The 13,022-nt window shown below is 40.3% G+C and overlaps 1 protein-coding gene across 2 annotated transcripts in view; it reads left to right on the top strand.

Annotated features, from left to right (window-relative positions):
• Positions 1-9,119, top strand: part of LOC129187512 (receptor tyrosine-protein kinase erbB-4-like) — a 357,011-nt gene extending 347,892 nt beyond the window's left edge. The window contains exons 22-28 of one of the 2 annotated variants that reach the window (XM_054786945.1): positions 1,050-1,125; positions 1,312-1,458; positions 2,462-2,559; positions 4,575-4,745; positions 5,853-6,087; positions 6,230-6,343; positions 7,318-9,119. In XM_054786945.1, the coding sequence (XP_054642920.1) occupies positions 1,050-1,125; positions 1,312-1,458; positions 2,462-2,559; positions 4,575-4,745; positions 5,853-6,087; positions 6,230-6,343; positions 7,318-8,012 (1,536 nt within the window). In that variant the 3' untranslated portion in view covers positions 8,013-9,119. Of the gene's footprint in view, positions 1-1,049; positions 1,126-1,311; positions 1,459-2,461; positions 2,560-4,574; positions 4,746-5,852; positions 6,088-6,229; positions 6,350-7,317 lie in introns of both variants that reach the window. The other variant, XM_054786944.1, reaches the window with a different exon arrangement.
• Positions 9,120-13,022: the final 3,903 nt, after the last annotated feature.

Below are 13,022 nucleotides of genomic sequence, written 5' to 3'. Positions count from 1 at the left end.
GAGGAACAAGGAGGTCAGAAAAGCAGCGAGAAGCGAGGTCATGTTGCACCTTGTAGCTAATCAGCAACAGCTTGTAATTGGATTCTGGCTTTTACAGGCAGCAGAGACATGGAAGCAAGTCCGCTAAGTCGGTTACATTACTGAATTGAGATTAGTATAGTGCGGTTCATAAGCATGTTATGACATCAATGCTCTTTTAGTTTCAGAAATATTTAGAACATGTGAGAGGCTTCAGCTGACACACGGCTACTGTTAGTGGTGCTACTTGTGATAGTATATTTACTACACGGGCTCCACACTATAGAGACTTAATGACTCTGTAATTAGTAACTTTGGTGTTTGGCCTCAAAGGCTCATTGAGATGCACTATTAATGTATTGTAGTGATTGGAATTTGGGTTATTTAAAGGGAGATGGTTCTTTTGCCTTGGCTCCCGAGCTGTATTTTTCGGCTCCCAAACCACTCCTCAAAATTTGTTTGTTTTTTTGCTGGTTGATTTCTTACAAAAATATGTGTAAAATGAATCTCTAATATAAAAATATAATTACAGTGGAACGTTGGTTACCCTCATTAATTCATTCTAGAAGGTCTGAGTCTACATTTCATAATGTAGATCTAATGAATCCCCAAATATAAATTCAAATGTGCAAAACAAAGCAGTCTTTAGCGAAGCTTTTGCTTCCTGATGCTCATTTTCCTCACATTTTGACCAATCGCGTGCCTCTTTAACATAAAAAAGACGAGAAAAAAACAGCTCATTCACTTCTAAGTGCCGTTTCGTTCCCGATCAACACATCACTAATGTATTGCATTTTCTGTACTATACTTTTTGTTTGTAACTACAGCGACATAAGAGTAGTTCAATATGAATGATTATTCACTTTCTGTGCCAAAGACACTTTTACTCTACCGTGTGAGGCTGTTTGAGAGTATTTGCCTCTGCAGCACACTTTCTTTTCTGTAGTTAAACTCCATCATCTCCATCAAAACAGACAATCCCTGGTGACTATTGTATGATTGAAGTCATAAGTCATTGTTCTTCTTGACAGATGCCCATTAAGTGGATGGCCCTGGAGTGTATTCACTACCGGAAGTTTACGCATCAGAGTGATGTTTGGAGTTATGGTGAGATTGCATTAATGTGTTAATTATTCGGGTTCTTTTTTTTAATCACTGGATTGCTTCAAAACACAAGGTTTGATTTGTAGACTGAAACCAAAGAGAATAATTCTGGAGAATAAATAATTAGAAAAATTGCTCACATTTGCTTTTGTTGATTCTTTACTTTTCTAATTATATTTTCATTTCCAGGAGTAACAATATGGGAGCTCATGACCTTTGGAGGGAAACCATATGATGGAATTTCAACCAGAGATATTCCAGACCTACTGGAGAAAGGGGAGCGCCTCCCACAGCCGCCCATCTGCACCATTGATGTCTATATGGTGTTAGTCAAATGTATGTAGTAATCACGGATGCATCACAATGCATTAACACCACAAACAACTACAGGGATGCAACTCTCCCTTGATTAAAACCTTTTGATGAAAGTTATTCCACCTGAATTGTCTGTAACCCCGCCACCAACAAGTTGGCTCCATCGAATGGCCGCCCTTATCCTGGCATCGCGGCAAAGTAAACCTCTGATTTCGTGCCAGTGTTGCCTCAGCCTCCAGGCTGTTGTGCTCGCAGTCACCTTGGTTCTTGGTGACACCTTGAACCAGCAGCCACCTGGCAAGCACGCATGCACTCACAGCAGGATGAGGTCACTGTCACCTGTCTGTTGTGTGACTCTCTTTGTGTCACGACACACAACTGCATAAAACACACTAGAAATGTAGAAATGTACTTCCACATGATAAGCTCAGGCCGCTACTCTTGAAAGCTTGAAACTGGAAAAGCGAAGCACAAAGCAAGAAAGGTGGTCATTTAAAAAAATAAAAGATAGCTTATAAAAATATTTCTGTCTATGTGTAAAGATACACCTTCCTTATATAATCCCTTGTCTTTGTCTCGTTGTAGAAATGGATCACGTCATCACTGGTCTCTGGACACAAATGAAAGAGCTCCCATTCCAGTCATAAAGCAGTATTTATCTTTTAGATTGGCAAATGTGATTTCAAAAGCTACTCCATTTGAAAATATTCCTAGTGTCTGGAATATGGAACAAGGAAAATTATATTCTTGGAATTTCCATGAACAGAAAATCAGGGTGGAATTAAGTGCTAGAGGTCCTCGACATAGTTTATTCTCAGCTCACTCACATTATTTCACTCAAATCAAAACTATATCCAAAGCATTTCATATATATTTTACAGAATTAAAACCATGTATATCACTTCTACATCAAGAGCATGGAAATGATCACTTCTCGGAAAAACAATATATTTTTTATCAGACATTTTCCCATAATCAGTCATGTCTATGGAAACTTCACACAATCGTCTTGTATTTGTTCCAGGCTGGATGATCGATGCAGATAGCCGACCCAAGTTCAGAGAGCTGGCAGCAGAGTTCACAAGGATGGCCCGTGATCCACAGAGATACCTCGTCATTCAGGTACGCCAGTCAGGATCAGAAAGTATTGCTTTAGTCAGCTGAGAGGCAAAACGTCTTATTTAGACTCGGTAGGACAGCTCTTGTCCGAGTAGAGTCAGACTAAATAGTGTAAATAACTAACTAGTCTAAATAGTCTAAATAACATGTTTCTCCTGTCATCCAGACTTTATTGGTTCACGCTCAGATACTAGTCTGACTAGAAGCACAAAGTAGGAAAGGTGATCATTTTTAAAATAAAAGATAGGACTGACTGACTAGAGTCAGACTAGAGCAATCCTATCTAGTCTTTGAGCTTAAACCAAGTCAGACTAGAGCTGCCATATCTAGTCCTTGAGCATGAACCGAGTCAGACTAAAGTTGTCTGATCTAATCTTTGAGAATTAACCGATTAAACAAGCTGTCCAATGTAGTCTTTGAGCACCGTTTCAGCACTCGGTAGGACAGCTTTAGTCTGACTAGATAGGACAGTCTAGTCAGACTAGAACTGACCTACCTAGTCTTTGAGCATGAACTGATGAGAGTCTAAATGTCTCTTAAGACAACATGAACAGTGCGGTTGTGATCGATTCAATGCCCTAAGAATATGTATTGTGATATGACATTTGACCACCACTACCTTAAGTGTGATGGAGAGAGCAATGGTTCATTTGGGTAACTCCTATGATCATTTGTTGTACCTCATTAAAAATCAGTGAGGTTGCCGTTGTATGATACAATAATCGTTGAACGTTCAGCAGAGCGCTGACAAGGAACATGTACGTAAAATAAAGACACAACCCAGACCCACAAACATGTATGCCGGTACGCATAAAAGAATCATGACGGGGTTGCAAACATAGTGAGCCCCCTAGACACTTTTGAAGATGCGTTTGTACAAACCCTGCTTCGCGTAACTGCTTGCTCACCTTCTGATAGATTTCGCTATTGCGATACTTTCTACCGTTAATACTGTAAAAGACATAATGTCCCTGTCTTTCACCACACTAACGAGGTGGCTTTTTCCCCCTCGCTCCAAAAGTGGGGGGTTTTGCGTATTGTCATGTTTACAAGTAGTTCCTGCCAAAGACACAATATTTCTTTCGAATAGAACATGCGCAGAACACAAATTAATGTTCCTTTTGATCGGGATATCCCAATAGGCGTATACATGACCCGGTTTTCGGGTTAGAAAAGGAGTAACTCAAGGGTTATATTCAGGTTTTTAAAAGCCGGAATATGAGCATATTCCAGGTTTTCCAAAAGGGTTATTGGTGTTTACATGGCCGTGCGCAACCGGGTTATTGCTAACATTCCGGTTATGATAGAAACGTAGCCAGTGATGACGAAGAAACATATCTATGCTTGAGCCACAGCAATTTGCAAGGGCACAAGGGCAGTGTGGAGTCATTCATTTCATCTCTTCAAGGTTGGCAGGTTATGATCGAGACCTGTACCGGCCACCCTTCATGCATCAAGCCACGCCTCAACTGATCCCCCACTAATGCAGGAACCTGCATTTCAGAGCTACTGTATGTGATATAGGCTTCTGTGTTGTTGCGGCTAATACTGTACATAACAGACGACATCATTGAGGGCATTCAACTCACACAATAATATTCCTTCCATGTTAACTCACTTTAGAGAGGTTGACGTCATCTCCGTGCACTGCCATGAATATCTATGAAGGAAATGAAAAAGTAAACCGTACTTGGAGCTGTGGGCATCCACCACAGTCAATAATTGACTTCTCTAATATTTTTTTTTCTTCCGTTAAACATTGTCCGGGAATTAATTTAATGTTAATGAAAGACCCTTGGATTCCCTGTAACTCTGCAAAAAAGAGCACTTCACATAGGAAACATTTTTCAGTGAAAGATGGGAAGGAGTATTAATACATATTGTGTTTTTATGCAGTACATATTCAGTTTGTGTCTACAAATAGTAACATTTCAATGTAAGACATTTCCTTTGGTATTATGAAAGGAAAGGCGGCATTTTAACCCATTTATGCCATTTTGTATCATTTTTTTTCTCAGGGGGATGACCGTATGAAGCTGCCCAGCCCCAGCGATAGCAAGTTCTTCCAGAGTCTCCTGGATGAAGAGGAGTTGGAAGACCTGATGGATGCTGAGGAGTATGTGATGCCCCACACCCTCAATGCCCCACCTTTGACGTACACTTCACAAACACGCTTGGACCCCAGCAAGGTATTTTCTCTTGCAGAGTCTCCTAAATCTTCAGCTTTAAACCAAAGGGATTTTCATAGACATGGAAGGGACATAAAATGAATGTGTGTGAAAAGTCCAATTTGGCACTGGAATCAAATAATATCTACACCAGTGATTCTCAACTGATGGGTGAGCCATTTTCAGTGGGTGGCAGGTCTTTGCCTGACCTGATATCTATGAATGCATCTTGCGCTCTTATTTGTGCTATTCACTTGCTACGCCGCCGCGAGATGTGTGCCACGTTTAAGGGCGACCTCGTGCAGCTTGAGCCAGAGGTGAAGAACATCAAATGGGGTTTTCCGACACACAGCTGTAGATATCTGCTGCAGAAGAGCATGCCATAAAGTGAGACACTCGAGAGACTATTTAGGTACACCTGTAAAATCCAATACAAGGGTGTCAAGAATTCTCTCATAACAAAAATTATATTCCGTTTAAATTGATACTACCAAGAGGTATTCATTTATTAATATATGCAGTATTGGTAAAACTACACAAACGTCAGCCATCGTTTTGAAAAAGTGTGTTCTGTAACTTTGAGCATCATTCTGTTTCGTGGTCTTGATTCTGGTGATTATTTTTTATGGAAATACAGAGATGAAAGAGGAAGGAGGAGGAGAGGTGTAAATGACGACTGAGCAGGAGTGATGTAGTCAATATAGCAACAGAGGAATGAGAGCACAGCGTGAGCACTGCAGCTTCATCTAATAGCTGCAGGCGAACCACTAGTACAAATCCCTGCATGTGAGCAAGAACCCATTAAATATATTTTTCACATATCACAGTTTGGCCAGTATCACCTTCTCTTGATGCGGACTACCCGATAAACTTGCTTTTTAAAGGACTTTGTTCTTATGATACAGAAGGGGGAGTGTTTTGGGTGACTGGGATGTTGAAAAACAATATTTAATGGGGATATTTTATCTGGCTATACGTTATCTTATAATATTTAATTACAATCTATGAACATTAATTTCTTGCTTTTGTAGTAACCTGAGCTTTATTTGGACTTTCTATCTCTTGATATTGTTCATTTATCTCAAATTCCTCCACCTTTCCGCTTTCCTCTTTTCAATTCCAAACCAGATCGGCTACCAGGACCCGAATTTTATTCGGCAAGACACGCTAGCCACCCTCCCCAGAGTTCCCCCTGTGACTGGAGCCTGCATTGTGTCCCAAGATCCGGCCTTGGGAGGACAGAGTGGTGGTGGATTTGTCCGTGCCAAACATGAGGATCCGCGGTGTAATGGCACCCTGAGGAAACAGGCCTCTCCGAGATCAAGTGTCCTTGTGGCTGGCTCAGCCCTCACTGCAGGACAAGGTAGTGGCACCCAAAACATGAAGAGGATGGAGCGGATGATAATAATCTCAAAGTCGTAACATCTTAACAGTCCTGCCTTCAGCATTTAGAATGAAGGTGATGGTATTTTTAAGTCAGGATGTCTTTCTTTTCATTCTGATAGGTGGGCGAGAGGACTGCAGTGGGCAGCGTTACAGCACCGACCCAACGGCTTTCCTGGCAGAACGAGGAAGCAAAGGAGAGAAGGAACAGGACACGTACTCAACTGCCAAGAAGAGTTCAGGTTACTTTGACGTTATTAGCAAACACAGTCAGCTGGACGGACGATATATACAGTATATAGAGTGTAGAATCATCCCTGTGTGAGACGCAGCAGCTTTAGAAAAACTAAGAAATAATAGTTTTTAGGGTAAATTGAGCGATATGTTTTTCCTACTGTGAAAGACCAGTTTGTCTATTATTGCTGCTTTTTAGCGGAGGTTACCCCGCATGTCTAAATTAGTATAAAATAGTTTTGTTTTGCATGTATATTAGTGTGGAAGCCTTTATTTTCATACCTACATAGTCCATGCGGTGCAGTTACATTGTGTGTTCCCCATGTCTTATTTTTGGTTGCACCGTGAGTGAAGGAGGCGGAGGGTTTGATGACCTCTTGTTGGTTCGTGTGTGTAGATAGACATACACATTTATATTTATAAATATATACAATATACAAATATTTATATTTAACCAGACCATCTCCAATTTTGATTGTCGGAGAGCATGCCAAAATGCATGAACACTGTGATTAAAAAATATACACTATTTTGACTAAAGACTAAAACAAATGTTAATTGCTTTTCAAACAAAGTTGGAGAAAATAAACATTTTGCGGTTGTGTCTTAGATTTATCCAGTTATAATTCTAAAATATAATTATTATAAATGAATAAAATAAAATACAAAATACTAACACTCAATCGAAATGTAATATTTTTGTCCCTGTTAAGTCAGATGTTTAGATAAATCTCTTGTGTTGGATCTTTTATCAAAAATATGCAGCTGTAATTAATATAGTGTTTGCCGAGAGTATGAGTCACCTTGTTACCATTATTTATATGCAGCATAATGCGAGTCTAACAAATTATTGATGCCACATCCTGCTAGTTGCCATTCTGAGGACTCTAATGAGCGTCTCTCTCACCTACAGCAAAGATTAACTGAGGCTTAGAAGATAGATCTAAAGCAATATATATCCTCTTTCTGTTTGCAGACTACATCAACCCTGTAGAGGAAAACCCTTTCATTACACGTCGGAGGAATGGTGAAGCCCATGCAGTGGTTGATGGAGCAGGCTGCCACACTCTGCATATGACAGGAGCTGCTTCTGCTTCTGCGGCTACCGCCGCTGCAGCTGCCTCCAATAGCCACTGCAGCCACAGGAACGATGAGTATGTCAACGAGCCACTTTACCTGAATACCTTTCTTAACCCCGGAGACAAGAACGCATTAGCTTCTGCGGTTTCCTTCTCTCTCCCGGGGACCTCCGCTGCCCAGACAGTATCACAGACAGTCAACAAATCAACGTCGAGCCACGCAGCCGCCTCCTCCGGATATGTGCTTGCCCCCGCTCACCTCCCACACCCGTACCCATCACACACCCTGCATCCGGGGCATTCGGGACATGCGATGCACTCAGGCATTACAGGTGGCACCATCATGTTTGATAAGAAAAGCAAGAAGGCCACTTTTGACAATCCCGAATACTGGCAGCACAGTCTCCCCCCGAAAACATCTCTGCACAATCCGGAGTACCTGCAGGACTGCAGCACACGCTTCTTTTACCGACAGAATGGACGCATTCGCCCTGCTGTTGCCGAAAACCAGGAATACTTGTCCGAGGCGGCTATGAAAGCCGGTAATGTGTTACCGCCCCCTCCCTACAGACAGAGGAACACTGTGGTGTAGTCACCCACCTGTAGCACATGAAAAAGAGGGGGGAAAGTAGAGGAGAATGAACCTGGAGCTACCCTCGCATCGCCAAACAGTGTTTCTCAAACTCCTTGCACCCTGTGTGGACTTCTCTTTGTGATTTCATTTTGACTGTAAGACTGAGCCACACACAACTCATCCAGCCCTTTTCTAACCACAATCCATAGGGTTTCTTTGTCTTCAGAAGTGACACGTCCAGACATTAGGATAGTAGCACCAGTGAAACAGTATTTAAACCTTGATTAATATAGCAGGAACCGTACCAAGACAGTGGATAGCCCAAAGAGAGGATTATTGCCATGAATTTACATATATTATACTTTTTCTGAATACTACCCAGTTGAACTCGCTCACGGCTGCAAGTGCACGTTGGCATTGCTTGTGTGTAGCGCGAGAAACTGATGCAAGCCCGCAGAGTTATGTCGTGACTCGGCGGCAAAAAGTTGCAGTCATGGTAAAGAGCCCAGATGTTTCAAACCCACGCACTTCTTTCACATGTTGTTGCGCCAGTCACGGAATTGAAATATTTATCACATGCCGCTCATATCATTCTTTTACACGTGTGCCGCCAGCCTTGACACACCTGTGTAATTACCAAACATGAATTCATGTAAGTAAATACATTCACCTTGTCAGATAAACCCTCTGCCAGTTGAAATGTATTCTGCAAGGGAAGCACTGTTAACCTTCAGACGGAAGACACTGTCTGTACAGTATATAAAGGCACAGGTCCAGTGCACAGAAAGGGTCGTCACTGAATAAATGTCACAGCAGTTTTATGGAACCTGGTAGAAAGTGTAAATGTGAATGTTGCTTGTATGTTTTGTTACATTTGTTGTCAATCCAGTCTGATAAACAGAACCGTTAGCATCGTTAACACCTTTAACCGCACCTTTGTGCCGACTTAGGCTGGATTTACACTACAGGTCAGTTGAAAAAGAATTTACATTTTGCACTGTTGGATCTTAAGGAGGTTCTAAATGCAAAAAGAAGAAATGGGAGTAAGACATTTTTTTTTGGAGTAATGAATTTATTGCAAACAAGCATTAAAGTGAAATAGGCTGTTCATCAGCAGGTCAAAGGTTTAAGACTACAGCCTTTTCAATCCAAAAATGTGGATTCAATGTCATTTTCTGTAAGGCACTCACACTGTTATGATCTCTTGATGGCAAGGGCAAAATGCTTTCTCTCTTTGAACGTGGGTCGGATTGTTGAGCTGCATAAGCAAGGCCTCTCACAGCACGCCGTTCCTTGTGAGGTTGGGCGCAAGACATTCATTTTGGGAATGGTGATGGTTGAATTCATCTTGAAAATGCACACAAATCACACCAGAGCGCATCGTGTAACCCAATTCACAATTCTGCATGTCCAAAAAGGAGTAGGACAAAGCAAAGCTCATTTAATCCTACCCCTCATCCGTTTCACATCAGTTGCAACACATTTGTTCAGTGTACAACCAACTTAATTATGGTGATAAATTCATAATAGCTGATGAAATAGTTGACAAAGAGACACAGTTTGATGATGAGTGAATACAGACAATGTACTCACCAGAAATGAAGGGTCAGTTGCCAATGTAAGACTGGTTAGACATAGCATTGTATGTGCACAGCGGTTCAGGTCTCTTCTTCCTTGTACTTTAGAAACATCAACTGCTTGTACTGTTTCTTGAAATCGCTCATTTTAGTGCATCGTTTGAGTTCCTTCCTCAATCCGTTCCACAACTTGATTCCACACACAGAAATGCTGAAGGTTTTTAATGTATAAGTCTTTTAGGTTTCATTTTTCCCTTTCATTTCTCCTCTTTTGTTGAGAAGAATTGATGTACGTTTTTGGGTAACATGTTGTTGTTTGCTTTATGCATCATTTTAGCTGTTTGAAAGTTTACCAGATCAGCAAATTTTAATAATTGTGATTTGAGGTATAAAGGGTTTGTATGTTCTCTATAAGCGGCATTATCCTAACTGACCTTTTTGTAGCACAGTTAGTGAGTGAAGTGTACTTTTGTAGTTGTTACCCCATACCTCCACACAATAAGTTAGATATGATAATATCGGTGAACAGTAGAGAGTATGGAGTGATTTTTGGTCTAGAACAAACTTTGCTTTATTCAGTATCAAGGTATTTCTTGCCACTGTATGTTTGTGAGATTTCCAGTTCGTATTATTATCTATTATGACCTCGACAAATGTATTTCCGCTTACCCTGTCAATGTCTATGCCATCAATTTGTATTTGTGTATCCTTTTTGCACTTACCAAATAGCATTTTTAGTTTTACTTAGGTTTAGGGATAGCCTATTATTATCAAACCATCTTTAGTATGTTAATACCTCTGTGATTTTTTTCATTAGTTCCTGTGTGCTATCTCCACAGCAGTTTCAAGTCCTTTGTGACTTTACAGATCGTTTATGTATAGATTGGACAGTTTTGATCCCCCTATTGAGCCCTGGGGTATTTAAAATCTTTACAAAGATCCTGAGGGTTATGGAACAAAAAGGTCAAGTGGTAGCCACAAAAAAATATCGTCGGATCCAACCGGCTGTCCGTCAAGACACAGGATCTCCGGCCCAAATGAAGGTTGTTACGGGTACCGAATGCAGTCCAATAACCATCATACAGCATCTGTGAGAGAAAGGGTTTAAGAACAAAAAATGTCTTCGTAGGACTTGTCTCTTTCAACGCCACAAAATTGCCAGTTTGGAAATTTGCACGAGAGCACCACGGTTAGCTATGGTCTAAAACGTTTGATCAGCTGATGAACAGACAGTGTTTTTTGGTCTCACTCCCATTCCTTCGTTTTGCATTTTGAAGCCCGACTTAGAACCTCCTTAAGAGCCAACAGTCCAAAATGTAAATTCTAATCTGAAAATGTTGATCTGGAATGTACATCAGATACAGTGTATCCCTGTTTTTTGCCTGGGTTCCGTTCCAGAATTACCAGCAAAAAAAAGTGAGTGATTGATACCCCCATAAAAATGTCTATTTTTGACAAATAACTCACATTTCAGGAAACACATTCACATTAGATGAAAGAAATTACAGTCACACAAACCAGAAAGGGATTGTACTAAAGCCCAGGGCCCGGTTGTTCAATACTGGTTAACTCCTAACCACCGGTTAAATTCTTAACCCACCGTTAGCTAACCGACCGTTAAATATGCGTTTTTCAAAACACGTTGTTAGTAAACGGCACCGTCAAAGTTAACCATGTGGTTGACGTCAACGGTCAGCACCAATATATCCCACAATTCCTCATTTTGTTGACTTTACGTTTCGCGAAAAAATTGATAGCAAAACGATTTAACAAATTAAAAAAATAAACTAAACTAAAATATTTTTTGTTAAATATATTATCAATTAAAGTAAGCAATATTTAACATAGTATCCAGCTTTATAGCAAAATTAACCTCTGGGCTCTACTCTGGATACCGTAACTACTTAACCAGCCTTCAAAGTAAGAGCCCAGACACGCTTAACTTAAAAATGTTCAAATTGTATTCTTCAACAAATGAAGCTAAACGTTTTAAGAATTAAAACAAGCGAGCAATTTATGAACGACACAATTAAATAAAAATAGTTTTGGTTACAAACATTTTGCTCAGCACAAAGTAAGAGTCTTAGGGTTCAACCTAATATTGGTGCCAAGATTTATAATACGTATAATAGCTATTCATGTATAAACGACACATGAGCAATATTTATCAAATGTATGTTTTATTTGTTATTGTTACACAAGTGTACAGAACACAGCTTTGCAAAGGCAAGACTATGTACACCATCAGAGACACGACACTTACAATTCCTCTGGAAAGCTTTAAAAATAATGTAACTATCGCCTCAAATTGTAAATTCATATAAATAGAATCTTGTGACGGCGAAACAAAACAGTTGTTCCTAAACATGACTAAGATAGCATTTGCAAGCTTGACACGGTTCAATAAAATTGTTTCCTTTCAAATCTACGCAGTTACAAGCATGCTTTTCTGTCTTGCAAATCTAAATAATTTGTCATGTGCTGAAAAGCTGCAATGTACAGCCAAGTGTAAAGTAATGCATAACCCAGACATCAGCAATGCACGTAAAGAGACAGGCCAGTATGGTTAACCGAGTTTTGGACAACAAGATGACGGTTAAATAAATGTGGTTAAGTTTTGAACAACAGGGCCCAGATTGACAAGAATGGAGGCCAATAACGCCACATGTCGTTGATCTCTTAACATGTGAGTGTGCATGGTGTGTTGACATGAAATAGTTGAATACAAGGCTATCACACAGCGATGAAAGCGTATCTTCCGTGTCAGACATAATGAGTTTAGCAGATGAAAGTAACGCTTCTAACATGTCTAGGCCGGTCATGGAGTATTGACAAATACTCCATGACGGGGGAAGGGGCTCCACTCCTTTATTCAATTACAGTTAATAGAGTTCTAAACGATAAATGACGTGGCATTCCCAGAAGTTACTCCTTATTAGTATTGGGAATTGATCACTATATGGATCTGAGGGTGTACCTGAGATCCTACTTTTTTTTTTCCTTCCCATTTGCTGCAAAACTAAGACTTCCTACTAATATTTCTATCTCTTCCGCCTTGTGTATTTTAACCCTTCAGCCAGTCAGCATGAATACATATTTGTACAGTATCTGTCCTTTATCGTTTTGCTGCGCTGTTATTCCATGGGGGTGTCACGTGTGAACATGAATTCGTTGAAAACAACGCCATCAGATATAGGTTTCAGTTTCTCTTTGCCTATGGTGCGTTAAAGGACCGTCGAACATTGTGCAGCATCCCAACACCTGGCGAACAAACATCATCAGTGAAGCTTAAAGACAGAAACATGTAAAGATTGTGGGCTGGTACACAGATGCTATGCATTTGACCTGTATTATCACTTGTTTGTAAATTATTACTGACTTAGGGTGAATAAGTGTTTTCTGCCAAAAAATCTTATTTTCTGAGAAAAACTAATTGTTTGACTAAAAATCT

Source organism: Dunckerocampus dactyliophorus, chromosome 9, assembly GCF_027744805.1.
Source record: "Dunckerocampus dactyliophorus isolate RoL2022-P2 chromosome 9, RoL_Ddac_1.1, whole genome shotgun sequence".
NCBI lineage: Eukaryota > Metazoa > Chordata > Actinopteri > Syngnathiformes > Syngnathidae > Dunckerocampus > Dunckerocampus dactyliophorus.
The sequence above is the reverse complement of the archived record's forward strand: the minus strand, read 5'-3'. Positions and strand labels throughout refer to the sequence as shown.